The sequence below is a fragment of the Mirounga angustirostris genome, unplaced genomic scaffold (assembly GCF_029215605.1).
Source record: "Mirounga angustirostris isolate CCGP_5_RB_7025 unplaced genomic scaffold, mMirAng1.0.hap1 SCAF_16, whole genome shotgun sequence".
In the NCBI taxonomy this organism is placed as follows: domain Eukaryota; kingdom Metazoa; phylum Chordata; class Mammalia; order Carnivora; family Phocidae; genus Mirounga; species Mirounga angustirostris.
The window spans coordinates 397,087-424,182 of record NW_026991724.1 but is presented as its reverse complement, the minus strand read 5'-3'; the positions used below and the strand labels follow the sequence as shown (position 1 = coordinate 424,182).

General features: G+C 59.9%; 2 protein-coding genes across 6 annotated transcripts in view; both read left to right on the top strand.

Annotated features, from left to right (window-relative positions):
- The first annotated feature begins 1,745 nt into the window (after positions 1–1,745).
- Positions 1,746–26,958, top strand: CPNE7 (copine 7). 5 transcript variants are annotated; one of them, XM_064581896.1, is made up of 15 exons: positions 1,746–9,302; positions 11,276–11,458; positions 13,882–13,956; positions 14,124–14,198; positions 14,830–14,913; positions 15,299–15,388; positions 15,499–15,597; positions 15,942–16,028; positions 16,377–16,436; positions 17,248–17,381; positions 18,186–18,240; positions 18,736–18,787; positions 18,854–18,987; positions 21,589–21,825; positions 22,370–26,958. In XM_064581896.1, the coding sequence occupies exons 1-15, from the start codon at positions 8,454–8,456 to the stop codon at positions 22,556–22,558; spliced, it is 2,403 nt and encodes an 800-aa protein (XP_064437966.1). In that variant the 5' UTR covers positions 1,746–8,453; the 3' UTR covers positions 22,559–26,958. The 5 variants fall into 5 exon arrangements, with proteins under 5 accessions (XP_064437966.1, XP_064437967.1, XP_064437965.1 ...); XM_064581897.1 differs by lacking the exon at positions 22,370–26,958 and adding an exon at positions 19,347–19,513 and having other exon boundaries at positions 18,736–18,987; positions 21,589–21,722; XM_064581895.1 differs by having other exon boundaries at positions 18,736–18,987; positions 21,589–22,503.
- The window catches only part of DPEP1 (dipeptidase 1), a 38,695-nt gene continuing 33,336 nt past the window's right edge, over positions 21,738–27,096 (top strand). Inside the window, exon 1 of the mRNA XM_045890288.3 lies at positions 21,738–21,825. The gene's annotated coding sequence lies outside the window, so the exon portion shown is untranslated. The remainder of the gene's footprint in view (positions 21,826–27,096) is intronic.

Sequence of the window (27,096 nt, the reverse complement as noted above, 5' to 3'; positions counted from 1 at the left end):
CCCCGCTGTGTGTCTGGCAGGGCCAGCCTTGAGGGAGCAGCCGCTGGGGAGCCACAAAGCAACGAGAAAACAGGGCCTCTGTCCTCTCTGGGTGAGGAACTGAATTCTACCAACCAAGGCCTCCCCGGAAATGCCCCTGAGCAGGGAACCCAGCTGTGGTTGGCCTTCACCTGTGTGTGTGGTTAATTCGAAAACCAACCCAAGTGGAGGCACTGTTTCCTTTAACCCTTTCTGCCCCTGGGTGGAAATCCATCAGCAGGCGTGGGCTCCTTATGTGGCCATCGCCCCTCGGAGAAGTGGGTGGGGGTCCAGAGGGTCATCTGTGGGTTGCAGGTGCATCTTGGGGTCAGATTCCCAAAGTGGGTGCAGGGGTGTTGCTAGCGGGGGTATGCAGGCTGGAGCCGCCCACAAGATGGCCCACGGGGCACGTTCACCTCTTTGCCTATTTTCAGATCAGCCTTGCTCTCATAGGAGTTGCAAATATTTTCTCTCAATTCATTATTTTTCTTCTTTCTAATGTGACATTAGGGTTTTTCTGTAATCTTCCCAAGCTGTCTTTTTCCTTTTTTCATTATCTTAAAAGTTACTGTATGGTATTTTTTACTCTGGAGAGAAGATATACGGTGGGTGCCACCTTCCCAGGATGAGTTGCATTTTGAATCTTTATCCTATAGTTGCTTTGTTAAAATATCTACAATTGTGGTATTTTTAAAAGGAAGAACTAAAATTTTTTTAACACTAATTTCCACTTGCTTGAAACTGTTGTGATTTAGAGGAAAACTTAAGTTGTTTTAGATTACTTAGCCTTTTTCCCACTTGACTCCACTCCGTTTGAGCCAGAGAGTAGAAGGGGGTATGAGTGCCTGCAAAGGGCTAAGGGCTCTTTACTTCTTTTCTTGTGTCTCACATGTTCGTTTTTTCATTTGTAGGTAGTTGTACCCATGTTTTCTTTTATGGTTTCTGGGTGTTCACTTATTTATTTTTTCTTTTTTTAAGTTATAGAAGAAAAGCATGCTCTTTGTTAAAAACAAAAAAAAGTACAGGAGAGAAAAGCATAAAAAGTGTCCCTTTTCTACCTCCACCCTCCAAGCCCTTAGAATGACTTGTGCATACGACTTGTGCATCTGCCCACAGTGGTTTATGTGAAGTTATGTTCTCGTATAAACACCTGGGCCTTGGGGCCCCTGGGCGGGACTGTTGATGATGCGTTTTGGCTCAGGTCATGATCTCAGGGTCGTGAGACCGAGCCCCACATCAGGCTTGGGATTCTCTCCCTCTCCTTCTGCCCCTTCCGCTTGTGCTCTTGCTCTCTAAAATGAGTAAACAAATCTTTAAGGAAGAAATAAAACATCTGGACCTTTAGTGTTTGGTTTGGTTTTGTTGGGGGGGCTTTTTTTATGAAAAATGGGGCACCTGGATGGTTCAGTCAGAAGAGTATGTGACTCTTGATACCAGGGTCGTGGGTTCAAGCCCCACGTGGGGTGTAGAGATGACCTAAATAATAAATCAAAAGCACACGGAATCCCACTGTGTGTTGTACCGTATTGTGCCGGCCCACCCGGGTCTCCCTCACTTCTCTCCCATGTCTACAGGGACCCCGTGAAGGGATGGGTGACATTTGGTTTAAACAGTCCTCTGTGGGTGGGGAACACTGGAACGCCGCTGTTTTTGTTTTTAAGATTTTTATTTTATTTGAGAGAGGACATGGGCAGTGGGGTGGGTGGGGTGGGGGGAGCAGAGGCAGAGGGAGAAGCAGCCCACTGCCGAGCAGGGAGCCCGAAGCAGGGCTCCATCCTGGGGTCCTGAAATCATGACCCGAGCTGAAGGCAGACGCTTAGCTGACAGCCGCCCAGCGCCCCTGGAATGCTACTGTTTTAACTTGTATTTTTTATTTGTTTGTGAAGCTAAGCCTCTCTTCTCATATTTGCTGGCAAATTGTCTTTTTTTTGTGTGGTTTGTCTGTCACATCCTTTGTCCATTTTTCTATTATGATGTCTGTCATTTTCTTGAATTGTAGAAGCTCTTTGCATATTAAGGAAATTTGCCTTCTGTCATATGTTGGCAGATTTCTTTCCGGTTTATTCTTTTCCTTTTGAGGCTTGCTTGTATCTTTTTTTTTTTTTTTTTTTTTTTAAGTAATCTCTAGACCCAGCATGGGGCTCGAACTCATGACCTTACGATCAAGAGTCAGATGCTCTACCAACTGAGATTCCCTGAGTCTTGCTTGTACCCTGAGGGTCTGGGCTGGAGAGGGGATGGGGTGCTGTCGTTTAGGAGACAGTGTGGTGTAGTAGGAAGACCACAGCTCAGCCTCTGTAGTGGACGTGGGTTATTCTCTCTGGCTCCTTCGGCGTCAGAATTCACATTGGGAATTTGTTTCTGAGTCTTGTGAGAAGCAGAACTCGCCTCTTTTGTAGGAGCTGGAGGCACTGTACCCCCTGCCCCACCTCCTCGCAGCACCCTGGCCACGTGACCAAGCTCCCTGTCCCCTGTCCCAGGCTGGGTCTCATCCCTGGTGATGCATGCAGCCTCAACATCCTTACCGTGGGCCTGGGCATCACCCCCACCAGTTCGAGGGGTTTCCCAGTGTTTGGTCCTTTGTGGCTCCCTCAGCCAGAATCGGTGCTCTGTTGCTTAGAACAAGACCAGACGTACCCAGCTTGCTGAATCAGGTTTGGCTCTGGGCCAGCCGGGCACTGACCATCCGGGGGACTCCCCTTCAACAAGCACCAAGTGCCAACCGAGTACTAGGAACCACAGGAGGGGGCTGGTACTGGGCCCCAAAAAGTAAGCAGAGCCCGATGATGGGGCAGAAAGATGGGCGGGTGGGCCTGGGAAAGTAGAAAGTGGTGTGGAAGGAGTTCAGTAAGGACAACAGGTGAGGGGAGAAGAGACATTCAAGTATTTATTCAGCACCTACTGTGCTAGGCTGGTCCCAGGCTGTAGGGCAAGCAGGAAACGGCAGAACAAACTACATCCATCCTTGCCTTCCCAGGGTTTTCATTCTGAAGGGTCTCCAGACACAGGCTCTAGCGGGCCCCCTCTCCCCTCACTGTAGTGTCCTGGGCACATATCTGCCTCACAGGTTGTGGGAGGGGACATCAATAATGACAATAAGGGGGCGCCTAGGTGGCCCAGTCGGTGAAGCGTCTGCCTTCAGCTCAGGTCATGATCCCGGGGTCCTGGGATCGAGTCCCACATCGGGCTCCCTGCTTGGCGTGCCGCTGGTCTCTCAAATAAAATCGAAAAGGGGCAGGCTCAGAGTCCCCTGCCAGCAGGGGCCCGCAGCTCCTCTTTCTCCCCATGTGGTCCTGGGACGGGATAGAGAATACACATTGAGCACCTACTGCGTGCTAGGCCCTGGGGGTGCTCTCAGGATGGAGCTGAATGACCCCTCCTCACAGGTAAACGGGGACCTAGAACTGGAACACCGCGGATTCGAAGGCCTGGGCATGGGAAAGGGCTGACCGGGGCAGCCCGCGAGGACCAGCTACCTGTGGCCAGGCCACAGGAGGACTGTCTGGTGGCCTGGGGCCTGGAGAGGGGCCATCGGCACATGAAGAGAGGACTGGCCTTCCAGAGTCTTCTCCAGCCCCACCCCCCAGGAAAGTCTCCGAGTGTGGCCCCCACTTCTGCGTCCACCTTCTCAGGGCTGTGCCTCCAGAACACTGAGGTCTGGGGGTTGCTGCTGGGGGGCCGCGTGGGGCAGGGCGAAGAGGTGTGTTAGACCTGGCTCCCCCGCCCCAGCTGCGGGGCCCTAGCCGGGTGCCCTCCTTCTCCCACCTGTTTCCACAGTGGCAGGGGGACCCCCGGGTCCAGAGTGCTGGGGGCTAGATGGAATGCAGCATAGCGGCTGGTTAGCTCCTGCCTGGGAAGGGGGATGCTTTCCGGGGAGCACAAGGCAAAACTGGGTCAGTGATGAAAGAGACCAGATGTGGCGGTGGTGTCGTCAAAGTTCCATCCAGGCTGCTGGCACCGAGAATATCATCAAAAGCCCCCGGATGAGTCAGGCGGGAGGAAAAGCAGGACGTCCATCTGCTGGAGACGCCAGCGCTGTGGACCCTGCTCCTGCCTGCCACCCCCCGGGACCCTGCAGACAGCTATGTCCTCATGGTCGCCCTGCTCCTGCTCCGGCCCCGCGGGCCCCGCCAGCTGGCGTCCACGCCCTGGTCCAATGCCCCCGCGTGCCGGTGCGTTGGGCCCAGTGGCTTCTACTTGAAGAGAGCAGAAGCGGGCATCAGGCCGAGGTTAGGGTACAGACATTAGGTCGCCGTGGCTCCTTGTGGGTTCTCTCTCTCCCAACCTCCTCCCTACCCCCCAGATCACCTGCCCTGACAAAGCAGGCTTCTGGGGTCCCCAGGCCCAGCCCCGAGCACCTCTCCCTGACCCAGGAGAGGGACAGCTGGTTGTGGACAGCATCTGGACTGTGGCCCTGGGCAGAGGTCCTGGCCGCTTTGTCTGCCTCACCAGGGCTCTGAGGACTCAGCTGATGGCAAAGAGGCTCAGCTGGCCAAGTGCTCCGTGCCCTCACGGTTGGCTGTGACTTTTCAGGGGTGGGGAACAGCAAAGCCCCTGAGACACACTGGGGGGCCAGGATGGGCCAAGAAAGGCTTGAGCACTGTGTTCTGAGAGGAGTCGCAGGGTCCAAGTACAATCCTAGCTCTGTCCCTGCTGTGTGACCTCAGGCAAGGCATCACCCTCTCTGAGCCATGGTCTTGTTGATAACACAGATGACCTCACCTGCGTGGCGGGGACTCAGGGCAGGAGGGGACGGCAACCAGGGACTGAATGTGGGAAGGCACCAAGATAAGGGACACAGCTCCCTTGGAGGAGTCTTGTCAGGGCTCCTGTCTGACCGTGTTTGTGTTCAGGGATGTCTGCCTCTGCGTCCACACCATGTTAGTGTCTGTGTGTGCATGTGTGATCTGTGTGTGGTGTAGGCAGGTTTGTGGGGTGAGGTGAGACCCGCCTTAGTCCCAGCTCTGTGACACGGTGATGACAGGTGGCCACGGGTCCGAGGCCCAGCCAGGACCACAGACCTGTGTTGTCCCAGCCACGGTGGCCCTTCTGGGTGCGGTGGTCTGATTTCTAAAGTAAGATCAATGCCAAATCCTGTAGGAAAACAATCCGATCGAGAAGGTTTCAGATGTTCTGAGATAAAATAGCATTTCTTGGGAGGAAAGAAACAAAGGAAGAGGGTAGGTTTGCAACCAGCTTATAAAAAGAAGCACCCAGCCAGACATGAACCTTGCTCCCTTTCTGAAAATCCTGTTGGTTCCCCCGCCGCACCCCTGTGCTACAGTTTCTACAGTGTCCACACACCTTCCCAAACAACCTCCTGGCTTGCCACATGAGGAGCAGGACCAGGGTGGAGGGGTGTGGCAGGCCGCCTCTCCCCACCTCTCAGTCCCACACTCACACACCGCCTGGGGGGTGACTCCGCTCTCGCCCCCACTTTCCAGGTTGGGAGACAGAGGTGCTGAGTGGTTCTGGAATGTGCTCGAGGCCAGTGCTGTGGGGGTGAGGGCCCGGGAGCCCAGGGAGGGACGTGGAATTGGCTGGTAGAGACCACTGGGGCTTGAAACGCTGGTCGTCCAAAGCGAGGATGCTTCCTTGTTGCTCTAAAAATCCATGATTTGGAAGCATCAAAAGAGCCAAATGGGAGTGAGTCAAACACATTAGGAATGGTTGTTTCGATCAGCTGGTCCCTCCGGTGACCTGGGCTGGCGGGAGCTGGGTTAGCCAGGTGCAGGGGTGAGGCATTGGGAGCGGGGTGACATCACACTGATGCGGCCGACCAGGGCTTGGCAAACATTTTCTTAAAGGAACAGCTAGTAAGTATTTAGGCTTTGTCACAGCTACTGAGCTCTCCTCTTGAGAGCAGGGTCAGCCACGGAGAGTAAGTGAACCTCTGTTCCAGGTAAACTTTATTTACACAACAGGCGGCCGCCTGATTTGGCGCCTGGGGGGCTGAAGCTCCTGGGGCCCTGCTGTGGGCCTGCTTGGATTGAGGGAGAATGTCAGTCTGTTCGAGCTACTAGTCACCCAGCAGACATGGATTTCTCACAGTCCAGGAGGCTGGAAGCCTAGGGTCAAGGTGCCTCGTCTGCTTGTGGTCTCCTTGGGTGGAAGGCGCAAGGCCCTGTGGGCACTAAGTCCTCAGAAGGCCCCCCTCCTCACTCCAGAGCATTGGGGGTTAGGATTTCAACACAGGGATTTGGGGTAGAGACACAAATATTCAGTCTGTGGCATGGAAGAAGGCCACATACTGTTGTTAATAACAAGAAAGAAACCGGTTACACAACAGAAATAGTTTGCCCAATGAGCTCACTCAGCAAATATGTCCTGAGCATGTGCGGGGTGCCAGGCCCAGCCCTGGCCCCAAGGACCTAGCTGTGACAGGGGGCAGGCCAGGCCCTCACGCTGGACCGTCTGATGAACCAGGTGTGGCAAGGACTCAGACGCGGAGGGAAATTTGAGAAGTAACACAGATGTGCATGGAAAAAAGGCTGGAGCGACACACATCAAAATGTTAGTCCTGTCTAAGCCTGGGTGCTGGAATTTTCATTTCTACGCGCTCCTACACTGTTTGTAAGTTTTCAACAAGGACCATGTGCTCTTACTTGCTGTACGACAATAAGAACAAAATGTATGAATGGGGGTCTCGTTCCCGAGTCTGGCTGCTGGAGCTCCCCCCTCCCCCGCCTTCCCGGCCCTCCTTTGTCCCCGGAGCCCTTGGGGGGCCCTGGCTCTGGAGACTCAGGAAGGCCACACTGGCCCGGGAATCACAGACCAGGGTTACAAGCAATCTGGCTTTTTCTTCTGCAGTTTCTTTCCATTAGGGCCGAGGCCCTGGGTCACCCTGGGGAGGCAGCCACATCCTGTGAGTCTGTGGCTGGAGACCCAGTGGGTCCATTAAAATCTCTGGACCGCAGACCCTTGAACTCCCAAGCTCTGAATTCTTTCCTCTCTCCCCGTAGTGGAAATGTCACCTCTTAGTGGCTGAGGTGCTGCGTGTGTGAGGACTGCACCCATGCGGACAGCTGCGTGCCCCAGGGCAGGTTCCTGAACTTTGGGGTGTCCCTTTCCTTATGCGTGAAATGGGGCTGTTGTGAGCATCGTGTGGCTTCACACCACTGCGGTCGGCATGGAGCGTGCGCGGCGGGCGGGCAGGTGCCATAGCCGTCCACGTCTGGCAGATATTTGTGTCGGTTGCAGAGGTCAAGGTGAAGTTGAGCCTGGGGGAGCCAGTCCTCAGTGGAAATCCCCCCGAGGCCTGGCAGACCAAGGAGCCAGGCAGGGAACCCCTTGAGCCTTGTGGGAGATGTGAGGCCTGCCTGCGTGGGGCTGGGTGGCCCACCTGAGCCCAGCCCCTTGCCGGTATTTCGCAGTCTGATCCCCATGGAGGTTCAGAGAGGCCAAGGAGCCTCTCCCAGGGCACAGCTGGGGCAGGTGTGCTGGAGAAGCTAGATCTGGGAGGCCTGGGGCCTGTAAGCCCAAGATTCACCACCACAAGCCCACAGGCATGGCTGGTAGGCTAGACACTGACCCCCCAGCTCTGGGAAGCTGGGGCTGGGAAAGATGCGGGGGCTAGAAGGCCCAGAGGGGCTCCAGGCTGGTCTCCACAGAGTAGCTAGCCCTAACAGCTGGTTTCCACAGCTTCTGAGGAATGACACGGAGGCTGGATGAGGCCGAGTAAGGGGGCAACGAGTGGCCTCGAATCCCTCTGTGTGTCTCACTGCCCCTTGCCTCTTTATCCAGGTGCCTGGGAAGCGAGCCCACGTGCTGGAGTCCAACTGCCTCAGCCAAGCTGCAAGGATTTTCCTTGTTTCTGCAAACGGGGCTCAGGGTCTCGGGCTTCCAGGTGCGCCTGGGGTGCAATCCCGCGCTCTTACCACCAGGGGTGCTGTCCACGCACAGGGTCTGCTGGCGGAGGCTGCTGCTAAGACCTGTCGCTGCCTGACCCGACCCACGAGCATACTTGTCCTGACCCCAGAATCTTCTTCTGCAGCCCTGGAGGCCAAGGCTGAACCCTGGTCGGCCCAAGGGCACAGACCCCGGCACACCAGAGATCCAGTCTCTGCAGCCCTGGCCCTTGAGCCCCCTTCCCCTTAAACCCTCTTCTTGTCCCCCTCCCCCTGTGGCTTTTGGCCAGGCCTGTGCCCTATTTTTAGGCAAACATTGGCAAAGAGAATGGCCGGGAGGTGGCTTCTGCCTCTGTTAGCACCTCCTCTTCCACTCAGCTCCCACTGGCAGGTGGTCTAGGGCATGGGGAGAATCTGGGGCCCCCTATGGAGCCCGGTCCCATCTGGCTGCCGGGGATAGGTGTGGCAGGGCCCCCAGGCACTGCCAGGTCAGACTCTGACACCCAGGACAGTCAGGGGCTATCCCTGCTCCTGGACTGCAAGTTCACCCCTCCCGGGGTGGGGGTGCCTGGCCCACATTAGGTGCCCATGAAATGCTTGTTGGCAGGTGCTGCTTCACCAAATGCCCCCTCCAGATGGGGTCCAAGAGAAGCAGGGAGGAACACGGGATTTGGTGCTAAACCGGGGGTCCAGTTGCCCCCCCCCAACTCGCCAAAGGTCCTGGCAGCTCTGATGCCCACTCCCAGGCCCCCCGGGGCAGCCCGGGGAGGACACTGTCCCAGGGGGCCAGGGGGCTCTGCACAGTGTGGGAGGTCGCTGCCTGGACCTACCCCAAACCTCTCGGCCCGGCTTCCCCGGGGCGGATTTGAACCCTGCCAAACCCGGCAACCCCGAGGGGCGAGGGGCGAGGGGCGAGGGGCGAGGGGCGAAGCCGCACTGAGAGCCGGCTCGCCCCTCCCGCAGAGCGCTCCTTGCCCGTGCCCCTCCCACGCCCCGCCCCTCCATGGCTCCCCCTCCTCTGCCCGCCCCCCACCCAGGCTTCAACCCTTCCACTGTCCCTCCTCTGTCCCCCCTCCCCGGCCACCCTTCTGCAGTCCCCGCGTGGTGGCGGCCGCGGGAGCCACGTGTGTCCGCGCCCGGCGGGCGTGCAGGCAAGCGTGGCCACGCCTGGCCCGGCCATCATTCCCGAGGCGGCGGCGGCGCCGACTGGGCAGCGGCCCCTCGGTGCGCCCAGCCGAGTCCCTGAGCGCCGGCGCCGGGAGCATGAGCGCGGGCTCGGAGCGCCGGGCGGCGGCGCCCCCCGGAGTGGTGCCCGCGCCCCGCGCCTCCAAGGTGGAGCTGCGTCTCAGCTGCCGGCACCTGCTGGACCGCGACCCGCTCACCAAGTCCGACCCCAGCGTGGTGCTGCGGCTGCAGTCCCAGAGCCAGTGGGTGCAGGTAGGCGCTGGGGCGGGCGCGACCCCGGTGCAGGTGCTGAGTGGGGACCGGGGGCCTGGGGCCGGGGACACAGAGACCGAGGTGGGCAGCGTGCAGGGCAGGGTCAGGGCTGGGGTTACCAGGTCGAGAGAATCCGCGCCCACGAGTTGGGGGGGTGCCGGACTGGAGGCCACAGAGAGGAGCCCCAGGTAGAGAGAGGGAGCACCAGCGTGGGGGGTGCGACCAGGGTCCCACGTGGGGCTTTAGGTGCCGGAGTGAGGCACCCCGGCTTGAGCGTGCCGGCAGGGGGCTTGACTAAGGGGCACAGAAGAGAGTGGGGGGTGCGGGAGAGAGTGGTGTGCCCAATGGGGGATGCAGGGTTGGCCTGGGCTCATGGGTCCCCCCTGGCCTGGGGGAGCCACCGCTCTGCCAGGTCCTCATCCATCAGGCAGAGGCACCCAGACCTCGGATCCTGGAGGGGGGAGCAGGGAGGGCCAGGCAGGGCTGCGGGGTTGGGGGGCACGGCTGACTGAGGCTGAGGCATTGGTGAGCTAGAGATTTGGCTCTGACCCACCTGGGGGGCTCCCAGCCTGTCGCCTGCTCTCCTCTTGTGGCAGACTCTACCGTGAGTCTCCAGAAACCCTGGGGTGACCGGGTCAGCCCAGCACTTGTGGCCAGGTTGGGACAGCTGAGGTCTGGTTTGTACACTCCACGGACCTGTTTCTCCCTTTGAGACTCTCGGGCCTGGGGGGTCGCTGGGGTGCCTGGGCAGCTGGCTGCCCCTTGCCAGCCCCGGCCCAGCCCTCCCCGTGGGCCAGTCGTGGTGACAGTCTGCATTGTGCAAAGCACTCTCTTGGTCACTGTCCCCTGTGAGATGTGTGCTTCACCTGGAAAGGTGGAGAAACGCCGGGCATGGGCAGGCGAGGTTGGGGGTTGAAGCCCAGTGGAACTGAGGGATCCCTCCCCAGGCTCCAGCACGCCCCCTGACTGGTGACAGTGCAGGGGGGCCTGGGTGGGGCGGTGGGGCAGTGGCAGAGGGTGGGTGAGGGGGAGACCCTGGTGTTCACCGCTGGGGGCCTGCGTGGGGGAGGCAGACAGGCTGGGCCCCGACCTGTGAGGGGCACAGAGTCCTGGAGGCTCCAGTGGCCAGCTTCCGCAGACCAGCTCTGCTCCCTCATGTGGTGTGACCTTGTGCTGTTCGTTGTCATCTCTTGACCGCCAGGCTTCTGCGGGTCATTGGCCTAGGAGGCGAAGGGGCCACTGCAGCCCAGTGTCTTTGTGGTGCTGGGGACATTGGGAAGATCTGTGAGGAGGGCTCACTTGGCCCGAGCATGGGTGCAGTTGTCCCGGGGGGGGCGGGTGGCCCACACAGACCCTCTGTCTGAGGGTGCGGGAGTTTGTGTACCCTGGAGGGTGGCAAACCTACCTCCCCAGGCTGGACTGTGCTTTAGGGGTGTAGGGGTGCCTAAGCTGGAGGAGAGAGCTGAACCCAGGGGGATCTGTACCCCCTGCCCCAGTCTCCCTGCCTGCCCAGCTGGGGAGAGATCTCCACTGGGGGTTTGCGCAGCCCAGGATTCTGACCCAACTGTGTTCCTGACTTGGACTGCTTTTGCACAGGATCCTTTCCCTCTCCAAGCCTCAGTTTCCCCAACTGTGATGGGGATAGAGTGGGCTGTGGTGGGCAGGATATGAGAAGCTGTGGAGAAGCTGCGGCCTGTGGCTGGCCAGGGCTGGGGCCTTTCTTTCAGGGAGGGAGGTGCCTGGGGCCCCTGGCAGCCACGCAGTAGCTGAAATCCTGAGGAATGGAGTGCGGGTTGGCTGGGGGCGGGGGCGGGGGGGGTCTTCCCAGGGCCTGGCCTGGACACAAGTCCTCCAGGAGCACGTGAGGGCAGGTGAGGGGACTCTGCGGGCCAGAGCCGGGGGCCCAGGACCCGGGGAGTGCCTGGGTGGACGCGGCTCTCCCGCGAGGTCTTCTCGGCCTGGGCTGCTTGCAGGTGGACAGAACTGAGGTGGTCAGGAGCAGCCTGCACCCCGTGTTCTCCAAGGTCTTCACGCTCGACTACTACTTTGAGGAGGTACAGAAGCTGCGCTTTGAGGTCTATGACACGCACGGACCCAGCAGTCTTGGCTGTCAGGACGATGACTTCCTTGGAGGCATGGAGTGCACCTTGGGGCAGGTGGGCACCCCGTCCCCTCGGGAGGAGAGGTCCAGGTGGGGAGGCGCCCCTGGGCCAACGCTGGTGGGAGGTGGTGGTGATGTGGGGACAGCCTGATTGGACGCCAACTGTGGTACCTCAGAGCTCCTTCTGGGACGAGCGTCCCGCTCTGCCTCTCTCCATAGTGACTTCTCTTAAAAATTCTTCATTAGTTAGCTTTAAAAGTATGTAATTTTGAGCTGGGTGATGCATTCCTCTAATTCGACATTTGGAAAGCGTGAAAGGCATGGCGTGGAACGTCTACCTCTTGCCTGTCCCCGGGCTCTGTGCTCTCACATGAGGACGTGAGTGTATATTTTTCTCTCCGTGTATGTATTTTAACAACACAAACTCCATACACCGTTCTGCAACTTGCTCTTTTCACTGTCATGACATGAGAGAGCCCTTCCACATCGGCACATAAGTGTCCTTGTTTCTCCCTGCGGCAGACGGACCAGCCCTCCGAGGCTGCGGTCACCGGAGGGACACTGTTTGCGGTCCTCGGATGATGTCCCGTCCAGTAGCTCTTCCCTTAGCAGCGCAGGAAGGGTTAGGGTACTTCCTTCTCGACTGGTGAGGGGAGCTGCTTCTTGGTCACTGACGTATAATTTACGCACAGAAGTATGCGCAGACCTTAAGGGTCGATGCTCATGAGTTTAGGTGCCCGTATACCTGACCATCGCCTGGCTCACACAGGACACTTCATCACCCCCACTGACCCCTCCTCTCCAGCCAACTCCTGCTAGCTTTGCCTGCTCTAGAATTTCCTGTTCACGAATCACACAATGTGTTCTAATTTGTGTCCGGTTTCTTTTACCCAACATGCCGTCTGCGTGACTCATCCCCATTGCTGTCTGGTTCGGAGCTGGTTTAGGGTGGATCCCTCTGCCGACCCCACTTTACAGATGACAGCACTGAGATTAAGGAGGGGCACGGCAGCAGAGCAGGATCCCCCCGGGTGGCCTCCCCCCTGCTCGTCTCGAGCATGGGAGAGAATAGTGCACACCGCAGACACATGCGTGGACACACAGGTGTTGACATGTATGCACGGACATACGTGTACACACGGGCACAGGTCCACGGGTGAGGGTACAGATGCATGCTTGGACACACACAGGAACAGGTGTGGGCGCACGCATGTCTAGGCTGACACGGCCCGCTCTCAGCTGACTCGCCAGGCCCACACGGCCATCAGGGCAGCTGCAGGCGGAGCTCGAGGTCCCGACACCGGCTGCGAATCCCAGTCCCAGGACCTGGAGCAAGTCACTGACCTCTGCCTGAACCTCCAAGCCTCAGCCATCTCAGGGGTAGTTGGGGGACCGAGAGAAGAATGCTTATCCACCTGAACCGGTTCACAAAGGAGCTAGCCCCAGCAGTGGAGCCTACGAGTGGGAACACCTGGGGAGGCTCGGGACATGCCCCCCCCCGCACCCCTTAGCCTGTGTTGACCTCCCCACATGCAGCGAACGGTCCCAGGGGCTCGGGAGCTGTCAGCTAGGCAGCGCCACGTGGGTGTGTAGGTTGGGAGTATCTGAGCGGACTCAGCTCACTGTGCCGTAGTCACCCCAGCTCCAGGAGCCCGTGGATGGTGAGGCTAGGCAAGTGCTAATGAGCATCTGGGTCACCGTCACCATGGCGACAGCTTGGTCTTGGTTGGCCAGCAATGGGTGGGGCCCTACAGCGTCATGGAGCCTTTGGTAGCTGTGAGGGGCTGTCCTCACTGAACCCGTCTACAGACCAGGGCGCCCACCCACCTGAGCGCTGCACACAGCCTCCCTGGGTCAACTCACAGGCCCCAGTTAGGGGTTTGTAGCCAAATGAGGGAAGCATCTGCGCAGGGCCAGGTGAGGGGGAGGCCCAGGTGGGCAGGAGCGGGGAGGAGCCCACAGGGAGGGCGCAGCACCAAGGATGTCCATGGGGCAGCATGGTCTGCACGAACGCACAGGAGGGTGGAGAGCTGGCTTGGTGTCTACATTCTTGCTCTCAAGCCCTCTGCCACCTTCAGGGCAGCCTGGGGGTCCAGGGTAGCGCCCAGGAACCCCCTCGGCCTCATGCCGGCCAGGGGGGGTTGAAGCACCTTGCTGCCTGGGGGCCGGGGCCAGGCCGCTGAGGAATCGGGGCTGGGTGGGGCTGGGTGTGCAATCCGTCTGGCGTGTGGGGTGCTGTTTCTGCTTCCTCCTCTCCCGACACATGGACGAGAGGGCCCCTCGTCCACAGCCGCACAGAGGGATGTCCATCAGGTGGCCGAGCATCTCCAGAGCGGGTTGGTGGGTTGGTCACTGCCGGGCCCCGAGGCTATGGGGCCCTGGGTCGTAGGATTGGCAGAGCCAGGCTGCCCAGGGGGACTGAGGGCAGGGTCCCCAGGGGACAGGAGCTGACCCCTCCCTGACTGTTCTGACTTCCAGATCGTTGCGCAGAAGAAGATGACCCGCGCTCTGCTGCTCAAGTTCGGCAGGAACGCCGGCAAGTCCACCATCACGGTGAGGCTGCCCGCCTTCCCGCCCAGCCCCTGCACCCGGCAGACCCCACCCCTTCCTCAACGCAGCTCTGAGGGGCGAGGCCCGAGGCTGCCTTGTGGTTGGGGGGGGTCCTGGTGCCTCCCCTGGACCCGGCCTGCAGAGCTCAGAGCCGTGGCTTCCCCTCCCAGGTGATCGCTGAGGACATCTCCGGGAACAATGGCTACGTGGAGCTCTCCTTCAGGGCCCGGAAGCTGGATGACAAGGTGCGTGGCGGGCGCCCGCGTGGGCCACGAGGACAGCCCACCCCCAGCGCTGCCCTCCCCGTCAGAGCCTTCCAGGGAACGAGCGCTGTGTTGAGTGAGAGGCGCTTGGAGCCTGTGGGGCCGCCAGGAGGCTGCTCCTGTCCCCGTGTCAGTCACTGGCTCTTGGCTGTGTTCTTCTGGGCGCTGGGCCCCTTCCCAAAACCTCTGTTCATGCTCGTGGCCCCGTTTGACGATGGGGACACGTGCTCAGGGAGGCTGCCATCCAGACAGTGGAGGGATTGCTCTGAGCCAGGTTCTGTCGGCTCTCACATGGGGTGGGCGCACACAGAGCAGGGGTCGGACCTGCTGGAGGGTGTGTCCTGCTGCCCCGCTGGCCAGGCAGATGGGAGCCTGGGGAGGAGGAGGGGGCCAGCAGCTGGGGCTAGCCGAGCGTATGCAGACATGGCCGGAGAGTCACAGGAAGGGTGCTGGGGAGCCAGGGAAGGCTCTGGAGGGGAGGGCAGCCTAGGGTCACTCCGAGAGGCTCTCACCCTCATTTCATAGCTAAGGGGATGGAGGCTCCGTGGGGTGAACAGCACTGCTGGGAAGCCGCAGAGTGGGGCCCGTAAGCACAGCCTCTGCCCTCCTCCAGGACCTCTTCAGCAAGTCGGACCCCTTCCTGGAGCTCTACCGGGTCAATGATGATCAGAGTGAGCAGCTGGTGTACCGGACAGAGGTGAGGGCTCCCTGCCTAGCACCTGACGTCCGTTGCAGTGCTCTGGGGACAGGAATGAGAGGACAGGGAGAGGAGCCAGGCCCGTCACTCCCCCGCGTCCTCCCAGCGCCCATCTCCTTCAACAGGGAGCCGGCCGACCAGGCGGCCAGGCCAGGCGCGTCTACCGCTAGAACCCACAGCTGTGTTTTGTCGTCCCTGCCTGCAGGTGAAATGGCATTTCAGTTAGAGGACTGAGACATCGTCTCCTTTTGAGATAAATTAATCTGAGTAAGAAAAAGAGGCTATTTAAAGAACAGGGTTCCAGGTGGCCTGGGAATGTGGCGGAAGTTCTAGAGGTGGCTCCCGGGGGAACCCGAACCAGCCCCCTCCCGCCCCCCGCCCCCAGGTGGTGAAGAACAACCTCAGCCCCGTGTGGGAGCCTTTCAAGGTGTCCCTGAGCAATCTGTGCAGCTGTGAGGAGACGCGGCCTCTGAAGGTGGGGCAGGACGGGCCAGGGGCGGGTGAGGGGAGCCTGCTGCAGGGGGATGGAGACCTCGAGGTGGGGTCCCACAGGGGCAGCGGGCTGAGGGGGCCTGGGCTCCCCAGTGCCTCATCTGGGATTATGACTCCCGCGGAAAGCACGACTTCATTGGGGAATTCTCCACCACCTTTGAGGAGATGCAGAAAGCTTTCGGGGAGGACCAGGTGAGCTGGGCCCCTCCCTCCCCCCACCTAAAAACAGGGTGGAAAGTGGGTGAACACTGGGTTCTGACCCATCTGCACAGGGTTCTCTGGAAGGAGCCACAGGAGGTAGGTAGAGCGCTGGCGCTGAGCCCGGCTGGCTCCAGAAACTTCCAGAAACTGTTATTACTGGTAAAACCCAGAGAAGACTGATGACCAGGTGGCCAGACCAGGGACATCAGTTGCCTCGTCACAGTTGGAAAAATGCTGCTCAGGGCTGGGGTCTTGAGGCCTCCCTGCTCCCTTGGGGTGGGTGTTGGGCACTGGCGCTCGGGGGGTGGGGGTCTCTGCCCATCCCTGTCCCCCAGGCCCAGTGGGACTGCGTGAATGCCAAATACAAGCAGAAGAAGCGTCATTACAAGAACTCTGGGGTGGTCATCCTGGCAGACCTGAAGGTGAGCTGCGACGCCTGCCTCACCAACAGTGGGCTGGGGGCTGGCTCCCACCTGAACTCTGCAGAGAGCCGACGGGGCAGGGGCACGCCCCTCCCTGCGAGTCTCCCCATTGTCAGATGGACCCTCAAAGGCCCCTAATCCCAGAGCCCCGGGGCTCCCTAGTCCTTGGGGGAGGGAAGTGGAAGGAATGGAGGGGAGGAGGGGTCAGAGAAGGGAAGTGGGGGGGCAGCTGGGGGTCAGGCCGCTCCAGGCAGCTCCCCTGGGGAAGGGCAGGTCCCCGGGGCTCCAGCCTCCGTGTCTGGGCGTGGGGCATCCTGGGTGGGCCCTGCCGACGCCCCTGCCTGGAAGTTCTACAGGGTTCACTCGTTCCTGGACTACATCATGGGTGGCTGTCAGATCCACTTCACGGTGAGCGCCCGGGACCCCCGCTCCCCAGCCCACCCCGTGGAGACCCTCCACCCCGCAGAGCCTGGGCAGCCTCCCCACCCGGACGGCGGGGGCCGAGGTGCATACATGTGTGTAGTCAGGCCCCTCTGCGGGGTCTGCAGGGTCCACACACCCCCTGCCCAGCTCTGGGCTCTTCCTGTGCGTAGAGGGTCCCCCATCCGGAAGGGATGGAGCCAGGACTCAGCTTCAACAGAAGCAATGACAGAAAGACGAGGAGAGAACAGAGTGACACTTGTCACCGCCAGGGACAACGCCAGAAGCCCCAAGACCGAGCGGCCGTGGCCTGGAGCTGGAGAGCCCGTGTGTCACCTGTTGCTCATTCAAGGGTGCATGGGCTCCTGTCTGTCCCCCGAGCAGCAGCAGGAGGGGCCTGAGGGAAGTGTCCCGGCAGGGGCGGCAGGCTTGAACGCTCAGACCCTGCCCAGGCAGGGTGGCAGCTGAGGCGAGTCTTGGCCTTGGGTCCCTTCCCACGGCCCCGCCCCAGGCCCAGTGACAGGCCGGTGGCACCGGGAGAGGGAGGGGCTTGTTCCTTCCTGAGGATGCAGGCTCCATCCGGTTGTGCTGGTCAGCGCTGGCCAGCGCTCGTTGCCCTCGGCCCCCACCCCAGCACAGAGCTGGGCCCTCAGACGGCCCTGGGGACTGCGCTACTTTGCACCCCTTGCCAAGCAGCTCCCCACAGCTTATTCCCTTACCTCTCAAACGGGGGTCCTGTGTGCCTAGTCCAGCCCGGGTGGGAGAGGGGCCCCCAGCTCATGAGCCGGGATCTCTGCAGGTGGCCATCGACTTCACGGCCTCCAATGGTGACCCCCGGAACAGCTGCTCTCTGCACTATATCAACCCCTTCCAGCCCAACGAGTACCTGCAGGCTCTGGTGGCCGTGGGGGAGATCTGCCAGGACTATGACAGGTGCAGCCTCTGCCCCCGGCCTCCTTGCCTTCTTGCCCCCGGCCTCCCTGCCTCCCCGCCTCCCCAGCCTCCCTGCCCCCAGCCTCCCTGCCTCCCCAGCCTCCCTGCCAGCCTCCCTGCCTCCCTGCCTCCCTGCCCCCGGCCTCCCTGCCTCCCTGCCTCCCCGCCTCCCCAGCCTCCCTGCCTCCCTGGCCTCCCTGCCTCCCTGCCTCCCTGGCTCCAGCTCAGGTTTGGGCCCAGGGGTGGGCATGATGGCTGTATCCACTGGCCCAAGGAAGGCTGGCAGTGTCCGGGGCCACGGTGGGTGGGACTTACTCCACGGGCCAGCCCCAGATGTCCCTGCGTGGCTGATCTGCATGGGCAGCCCAGCCCCCTGAGGTGGGGCTGGCCCCCACTCACATGGCCCCTTCACCCTTCCCACAAACATGGGGGGTGGCCCAATTTATAGACCAGTAAACTCTGGCCACGGAGGGGTAGACTCCTCTGTCAGGGGGTGAGGAGCAGAGAGCTGAGTCCCAAAGACAGGAGGCCGACACTTCCCAGGGTCAGGTTGTGGTCCCAGAGTTGGAGGAGTTGTGTCTGCCCCTGCCTGGAGGCTGGGTGTCTTCCTCACTGCTCAGCGCCTCAGTTTCCCCCGTGTGGTTCGGAGCAGGGCCGGGCACCCAAGAAAGTGTCAGCCTGGGCCTGGTCACACAGGGGTGGAATAGAGCCCGGCTGTCCTGGTTCTGGTGGACATCTCCCCAAAGCACACCCACCCCCAGGGAAATCAGGGACTGCTGTGTGATGGGGCCGCCTCTCTTCCAGCGACAAGAGGTTTTCTGCTTTGGGGTTTGGAGCCCGAATCCCTCCCAAGTATGAGGTAGGAGAGCCTGGGGGCCAGGACCCCACCCCCCTGCATCTGCCAGGGCCTCTGGGGCCAGGCTGCTTGTCCCCAGCAGAGGCCGTCCTGGGTTCTGGGACCCCTCAGCGGGGGCCTCTCGCTGGTGGGAACGCAGCCTCCCTGCACTTCCAGCCAGAGAGGCTGACCTTGGTCACCTAGCTCCAGTGACCCTCTGGGGGAACTGAAGAAAACTCTGTGTCCCTGTCAGGAGAAGGGGAATGAGTCTGGAAACTTCCAGTAGCAAATAGCTGAAGAACATGGTGGTGGCAGGGATTTATTGGTTTAAAGCATCTCAGACCCCCTGGCTGCAGGGGCTGAAGGACTAGTCCGCCTGCCCTCTCTCCCAGGTGACTCCCTCCATGAGGCTCTGTCCACGTGGGGGCCCCAGGGGCTGCAAACCTACCTCTCCCGGGAGGTGGGGGCTGGGGGTCCTGGAGGGGTAGCCCAGCTGACAGTCCCTCTGTGCCCACCCAGGTGTCCCATGACTTTGCCATCAACTTCAACCCTGAGGACGATGAGTGTGAAGGTAGGGGCCTGAGGCAGGCCTGGGTGGGGGTGCCCCCGGGCCGGGCTCACCCTCCTTCCCCCACAGGAATCCAGGGTGTGGTGGAGGCCTACCAGAACTGCCTGCCCAGGGTCCAGCTCTACGGTCCCACCAACGTGGCCCCCATCATTTCCAAGGTGGCCCGCATGGCCGCGGCCGAGGAACACACTGGGGAGGCCTCCGTAGGTACCTGGGGCAGGTGGCAAGGTGGGGCCGGGGTGCATGAGAAGGTGGTGCGTGCCGCTGGGGGGCCAGGTATGGGCCGCAGTGTGTGAGGGGGGCATGGTGGTCAGGGAGGCGCAGGCCTGGGGGTACTGGGGGATGCAGGGGGGCCCCAAAGCCCCCCTAGAGGCACAGGTATAACTCTCACCTGGCGGGGTCACACGCCCTGCAGGCTGATTTGCCCAGTCCCTTCCCAACAGGCTGTTTGTTGTTCTGCCGTGCGCATATTATTTTGTTTGTATGTCTTTTTATTTTTCACAAATAATATTGTGCTGAAAGTTGCATTCTGCTTTACTTTTTCTTTTTTCTTTTTTTTTAGATTTTGTTTATTTATGAGAGAGAGAGAGAGAGCATGAGTGTGTGGGGGGGGTCAGAGGGAGAAGCAGGCTCCCCACTGAGCAAGGAGCCCGATTCAGGACTCGATCCCAGGACCCTGGGACCATGACCTGAGTGGAAGGCAGACGCTTCCCCAACTGAGACACCCAGGTGCCCCTGATTTCCTTTTTCAACATGTTTGTAGATCTGTTTGTGCTGCTGTATGCACTGCTGGTCTGTTGCTTTACCTTTTTATTCTGTAAAAGACATCACATTTGCAGAAGAATGCTCCATCCCTCACCTGAGGTCACTGACTTCTTTCCGCGTTTCCTCCCTCCCCCCTCTTCCCCTCCCCCTTTCCATATGATTTTGAAGCAAGCCCAGACACATAACTTCGTCTGTAAATATCAGTATAAACCTCTCGAAGAGAGAAAAGAGAGCCACAGTGCCATGACCACACCTAAAACACGACAGTAATTCCCTCCGTATTGAAATGCCAGTATCTAAATATGAAACATCTGGGTAGCACACATGTCCCGCTGGATGGTTCGTGTCCCATCCCGGTGGCTTCTATGGCAGAACGGGGGTGAAATGGCCCCCCTGTGATTGTGGACGTGTCCTCCGCCTTCCCTTGCTGATGGAGGGGGAGTCCTATAGGGTCTCCGGGTCTCGAGGCTGCTGACTGTGCCCCGTGGGGGCATTCACCACATTCTTGTCTTCTGATTCGACTTTCCCAGGAGGTGGTGGGAGTGTCCCCAGGAGGCACGCATGTCTGCCTCTGTCCTCCTTGGTGCTCAGAGCCTCCATCTCTGCCAAGATGCTTCACAGGGGCTTCTGTGGGTTGCTAGATTGCTTCCCGTGGAACAGTAGTGGCGCTGATACGGTGGGGAGGCACTCGGCGTAACCTGGGACCCACTTCTCAGTGCACCTGGTCTTCCCCTGCCTGTCTCTTTCGTCCCGAGGGAAAGTGGTGTCACTCGCTCCCAAGTCACACGTGGCTTCCTGGGGCCAGACCACAGTCACCCACACAGTGCTGGGAGGCCCCGTGCTCACGGCGACGGGGCTCAGTGTTTGAGACCTAGTTTAGGGGCAGGAGGTGGGCATGCGGGCTTTCCTGAGGAGGGGCTATGTCCACGGGGCTCAGAGCTGGGTCCAGCCGGGGGTCCTCAGACTGCCCAGCACACGGTCAGTCCTCCCATGGATCTGGGGCTCTGGGGAGGAGGAGGGCAGGGGGCCTCTTGGCAACGATGACCCTGTTGGTGATGCCATTGGTCTTTCCCTCACGTGGTGTCACAGTGTTTGTGCCCACTGGGCTAGGGTCTTCTTTTCTCTCCTTTATGTTTTCTCTTGTCCAGGTTTTTAGTACTGATTTTTAGTAGTTCTCTTTTGGGGGATTTTTATGTTTGTTTTGTTTTTTAAAGATGTTATTTTTTAAGTAATCTCTACACCCAATGTGGGGCTTGAACTCACGACCCTGAGATCAAGAGTTGCGTGCCTGAACCAGCCAGCTGCCCTGTTTGTTTTGTTTTTTGAGAGAGAGAGAGAGAGAGTGGTGGGGGGGAGGGGCAGAGGGAGAGAGAGAATCTCCAGCAGACTCCACGCCCAGCACAGACCCTGACGCGGGGCTCGATCTCACACCCCTGAGATCATGACCTGAGCCAAAATCAAGAGTTAGATGTTTAATTGACTGAACCACTCAGGTGCCACAACCCCTGTTTTTTTTGTTTATTAACAAGGGAAATGGACTTTTATTTGAAACAAGTCCCAGTCTGTCTTTGTGCTGATGTGCTGAGCACCTAGCCAGGCTGGGCCAGAGGGTGTCCTCTCTAAATTGTTCCTTGGATCCCAGGGTCCCTTTAGGGTGTGGGAGGTCCTGTCCTCTGGCAGCCCACAGGACCCTCCTTCTCGGGCCTCGGACGTGGGTTCGGACCCAGGCTCCACCAGCCTCAGCCTCTCCATCTGTACGATGGGTTGGGAGATGGGCGGACGCATCCAGCCACAGTAAATGAGCTCATGATGTCCTTTGGTTGTGATGAACTACACTTTAGCAACAATTTCAGAAAAGCCTGAACACCCTCAGCTCGGGATGCCCGCAGTGGCTCCCAGGCTGTCTGGGGGAGGGGAGCTGCTTGGGGGACTTGCGGTTGCCTGGGTGGTAGAAGCGGCCCTCAAGGGTCCCCAGACAACCCCTGAGGGCCTGAGGAAGGGGTGGGGGACCCGTGCCCACTCTTTCCCTGTGTCCCCAGCAATACTACATTCTGCTGGTCCTGACCGATGGTGTGGTGACCGACATGGCTGATACACGGGAGGCCATCGTGCGTGCCTCCCACCTGCCCATGTCCATCATCATCGTGGGGGTGGGCAACGCCGACTTCACGGATATGCAGACCCTGGACGGGGACGACGGCATCCTGCGCTCCCCGCGGGGCGAGCCAGCTCTCCGAGACATTGTGCAGTTCGTGCCCTTCCGGGAGCTCAAGAGCGTGAGTGCATGTGGGGGGGGGGGGTGCGGGGGCGGTCCAGGGCCTTCCCCCCAGGCTCCCAGGGAGGAGCAGGACTTGAACTGCTCTCAAGCATCTAGAAACCTTCCTATTTTGAAAATATCGAACCTACACACAGGAGAGAAGGCAGCACAGTGGGCTCCCCAGGCACTTTCAGACCCTTTGTGAGACACAGGAAGGAAATTCACAACCGGTGGACACTCACAGGGCTTTTTGGGGGGGCGCCCACCTCCTTCCTGCCTCACACCTGCCCTGTGTGCCTGGAGGGGGGCGGGGCCACGTGGGTGCAGGTGCCATTCAGGCTGGGGCCCCCTTCAGCAGTGGGCCACTGCAGCCTCGCATCCTCGGTTCTACACCCCGTACTAAGGCTCCCCTGGCCGCCAGGAGACTTACTGGTCAGCTGCGGGACACCCTCTACTAGAGGGTGGGGGCCGCAGCGCCAGAGGATGAGGCTGGGGTGCGATCGGCTGGGCGGCCAGAGGGTCGGGAGGCCCCCAGCTGTAACCACGCTGTCCCCGCTCCGAAGGCGTCCCCGGCAGCGCTGGCCAAGTGCGTGCTGGCCGAGGTGCCCAGGCAGCTGGTGGAGTACTACAGCTACAAGGAGCTGCCCCCAAGAGGCGACAGCACCCACGCCCGAGAGGCCGGCCCCCCCGAGAGGGCCGGGCAGCCGGGAGTGCGGCCAGTCTCTGTCTCCAGCACCCTCGAGGTCCCTTAGGCCCCCCGCCTTCCAGAGCCCTCCTGTGCCCACCCGGCCCGCCCCTGTCGTCCTGTGAGCCTGCTGCCTAGGCCAGCCGTCCGGGACCCCCAAGGCTGAAGGATGAACAAATCCAGGCCTGAAACAGGAGCTGAAGGTGTGGGGGTGCTGGTGGTAGCCCCCCATGCCTGGCCCTGCCTCCACCAGGCCGGTGTAGAATGGTGGGGGGCACGGACTCCTGAGAGAGCAGGAGGCCTGGCAGCTCAGCCCCAAATGAAGGGAAGTTTAGGGATTGGGGGATTTCTGCTTTGCACCCGATCTTCACTGAGGAGGGGCCCGCAGGCTGCCTTCCAGTTGTGGAGAAAACCCCAAGATGCCCCCAGACCCCTGATCCACAGTCAAGATTCCTCTTTGCTCCCTGCCTTCCTCTCTGCTCACTCCCACCTCCGCACCCAGGTTTATGGGGTCTGCAGGTGGGGGCTGAGCATAATAAAGTGTCATCCTGTCCTCGAAGCAGTTTGTGCATTTACTGCCCCCATTCTTGCCTCCCCAGCCCTGCAGCAGAGGACTGCACCCCTCGGGAGGGGTGGACAGGCGAGTCGGGCCCCCTCCCATCCCCACACTGGGACAGGGAGTCTGCTAGACTCAGGCCCTCGGGGTCCTTCCTGGACGGAAAGGAAGGGCCCTTTCAGGAACACAAGGGTGTCAGAGGCAATACTCCACCCAAGGAAGGGCCAGAGGATGCAGCAGCTGCCCCCATACCCTGAGTGGCCTCTCCTTGGCCTTCAGTGATCCGCTGCTCGAAATCTGCATCAGCCAGGCTCAGGTGGGGAGAGGCTGTCTGGCAGGAACCCAGGGGCCTTTAACCAGCAACTCAGCTTTACAAGGACCTACCATGCTATACGCTGTCAGGGGAGGGAGCACCACCTGCCAAAGCCTCCCAGCCCTGTGGGGGTGGGTTTCTGATTGAGATTTCCCCTGAAACATCTTGTCTGGGAAAAACAAATTGTCCTGACCCTGATTCTAGGCCCTCCCATCCACTCGCTCATCCATCCATTCATCCACACATCTATCCATCCAACCTTCCCTCCCTCCATCCATCCACCTATATCCATCCATTCATCTACCTGTCCACCTGTCCATCCATCCACCCTTCCCTCCTTCCCTCCATCCACTGGTCCGTCCATCCATCCAACCATCCATCCATCCATCCATCCATCCATCCATCCAATCACCCTTCCATCCATCCATCCATCCATCCATCCATCCATCCATCCAATCACCCTTCCATCCATCCATCCATCCATCCATCCATCCATCCATCCATCCATCCATCTATCCATTCATTCACCCATCCATCCATCCATCCACCCCCACCCACCTATCCATCCATCCACCCTTCCCTCCCTCCATCTATCCATCCACCTAATCCATCCATCCATCCACCCACCCACCCATCCATCCATCCATCCACCTATCCATCCATCCATCCACCCCCCCCCCACTCTGGAGGTCTATTTTTAGCTCCTGATTCATCTCCTGTTAGGCAAGGATAATGGGCATTGCCATGGTAACCTAGCTACTGCTGAATTCTGGAAGAGCCAATGTTGGTCTCTTTGGGGATGGAGAGGACAAAAGAGAAACAGCCCCCTCCATTCACACTGGGAGGCAGCAGGGTTCTAAGATGGGAGGCTGTGTCAGCTCTGTCCTGACCCTGCCACCAAGTCATGGATGACCAGGCCCCAATTTCAGTGGTAGAAAGCCTCAGACCGTTCTGGGTTCCATTCAGGGGTGAAGCCAAGGGAATTGGTCAGTTAAGATGCCAGCAGGGGCAGAAGACACAAAGAGAGCTAAGAAGAATGGGAGGGGGTTTATGCAGGGGCTGAGGGCAGCAGTGGTAGGCCTGGGAAGCAGCTCTGGGCCAGGGCAGGGCAAGGAGCCTGATGAGCTGGCAGTGGAATAAGGGTCTCTTTTTGGAGCTGTTGCCTTAGCAAGGATGTAGCCACTCCCAGAACGTGTGAATCAGAGAGGGAGCAGAGGTGTGAGGCCCCCACCTCTATCCTCCACCCTTTCCCTCTGCCCTTTCTCCTTGGGCCAGCAGGAAGCTGGGAGCAGTCAGGCGCAGCCTACAGAGGATGCTCTCCTGGACTGGAAGGAAACAGGAGGCTGTGGGCTTGGGGCCTGGCCAGTAGGCAGGCTCAGCTGGGCACACGCAGGTGTGGGGGGAGCTGCTGGGAGAGGTGGGGTAGGCACGGGGTCACCAGCTCAGCTGTCGTGATATGGCGACTGCTCCAAGTCAGAACCCAACCTCTGCCCGGGCCTGAGCTGGCCAGTGAGACTGGGACTTTTGTTGACCTCTGGCTTTTCCTTGAGTTGCTGAGCTGGTGGCATGGGAGCCAGGAGCAACTGGTGACCCCTCTGCCACCATGTGGGCTGGGATTGCCTGGGAATGAGCCAGAGAAATGGCACTGGGAAGTGCCTAGTTCTGAGCCCTGAGCTAAGTAAGACTGGACTGCTGAGGGAGCCGAAAATTCCCTCTCTACCCAGACCAACTGGTGGTGGGTTTCCATCACTTGCCACCCAAAAAGCCTGGCCTGGAGGGATGGCAAATACTCCCATTTCATAGATAAGAAAAGCAAGGCTCAGAACAGTTAAATCACTTGCCCAGGATCACACAACTGGCCAGTGGCCGAAGCGGGACCCACTGGCCCCATGCAATTCCAGGATTTATGTCTTTTGCTAGAACACCTTCCATCAAGGGCTATGATCTGTCTGGCTCCAGGCTCCAGACAGGCTTCCCGGGAGGGGACTAGGACCAGGCAGCCAGAAATCCACCAGCTGTCACAGTGACCTGCAGAGCATCACTCTTGCTCATACGGCACAGGGCTCAGGGTTTCTCAGCAATCAGGACCAGAGAGTGTGGACCGGGGCCTCCCTGGCAGGAGCCACCCTGGGATTGACTCACTTCAAAAATTGCCCCCAGCACACTTTGGAGTGGCCCCCTTGTCAGAGGATGGATTTGGGATTTGCAGACAGCGAATGTGCTTTCGGTGGCCAGCTGCGTAAGCCCTGGTCCAGAGTCAGACTGAACACCTGGCTCCAGCTTCCAGTAACTGCGTGACCTTGGACAAGTCACCTCCTGGTCTGCCACCTGGGAGTATAACAGCTTTAAGTCATGGCCCCACTTCCTTGGCAACCTCCTTCTCCTAGAACCTGGGAATGCTTAGGGTCCTACAGGACCCTCTGTTTGGTCATGAAAATGCTACTCCACTGCTTTGCTCACTTAAGACTCTGGCTCTTGGGACCCAGTGGCCAAGCTGCAAAGAAACTGAAGCTGTCCATGCAGCCGAGGCCCCAGCTGTCTGGCCAGGTGTGTGTGACGCCATGTGAGGGGTCCTCCAGCCCGGCTGAGACCCTGACTGCATCCTCAGGAGAGGGCCTGAGCCAGATCCCCTCGGCTGATCCTCTCCGGTATCCCTGCCCCACAGAAATGGTATGAATTCCTCCAGGTTTGCTGTTGTTCTAAGCCACCAAGTTTTGGTATAATTTGTCATGCAGTAGGTAACTGATACATCCTCTTCAAAAGGGTCTTGTGAGGACTGAATGGGTGGTGCCCAGGGCCTAGCATAAAATACAGTTGGGTAAATAAATACCAGTTTTCCAAGGAGCATGGCTTCTCTTTCCTGTCCTGAGGGAGGACTGTGCCAAAGCTGCGCCTCTTGTTAACTTGCCCCCGGCCCTGCTGGCCATCCGCCGCCCCCCCAGAGCCCAGGCTGGGCCTCGGAGGCACGGACTCTGGGTCAGGGTCCCCCACCTGAGGGCCTGCCCCCCCAGTCTCAGAGTCAGCCACGCTGGGGGGAGGAACAGGGGCAGCTGGGCATCGAGGCTGTTCTTTCTTCCTTGCAGGCAGGCAACTGTGACTAAGTACTCCTAATTGGTGCGGGGGCGGGAGCAGGGCTGTCAGACGCAGCACAGGGGGGCCCGTGGGCGAGACCGGCTTCCGTGTTCCCCATCCGTTGCCCCCTCCCCCTGCCACTGCACTGATGCCTGCCCCTGAGCAAGGGCACCTGGGACCCTTGCCTGGCACGGACCCTCTTCCTCCCATTAAGGCCCACAGCGACCGCGGAACCCCGTGCACGGAGGCCTCCAGTGTCCCAGGTCCTCACCCCGCTTCGCTCCAGCTGCGCTGCACTGAGTCTCCCCAAATCCCCGCCCCAACCTCCCCTCCCAGGTCGGCCTCCTGTGAGCACCATTTCCCAGAAGGGGAAGGAGCTCAGAGAAATTAAGCCACTTGGCCCAGTAAGCACAGCTGGAGGGGGGGGCCTGCGTGTCCTGAGCGGGGCCTTGCAGCCAGGTTCTGAGGACTCAAAGCCCAGAGCCAGAGCCGCCAGGCCTCGGCTGGGGGCGTGTGTGCGCGACCGCACAGGGGTGGGGTGGGGGCTGCACGTCCGCACGGGGGTGGGGGGCGTGGGGGACTGCACGTCCGCACGGGGGTGGGGTGGGGGCTGCACGTCCGCACGGGGGTGGGGTGGGGGCTGCACGTCCGCACGGGGGTGGGG

Coding starts and splice junctions, on each gene's coding strand:
- CPNE7 (XM_064581895.1), top strand. CDS start 8,454: ATGAAATGCTTGTTGGCAGGTGCTGCTTCACCAAATGCCCCCTCCAGA. Junction 17,382..18,185: donor ATCTGCCAGGACTATGACAG/GTGCAGCCTCTG, acceptor CCTCTCTTCCAG/CGACAAGAGGTTTTCTGCTT. Junction 18,988..21,588: donor AACACACTGGGGAGGCCTCC/GTAGGTACCTGG, acceptor CTGTGTCCCCAG/CAATACTACATTCTGCTGGT.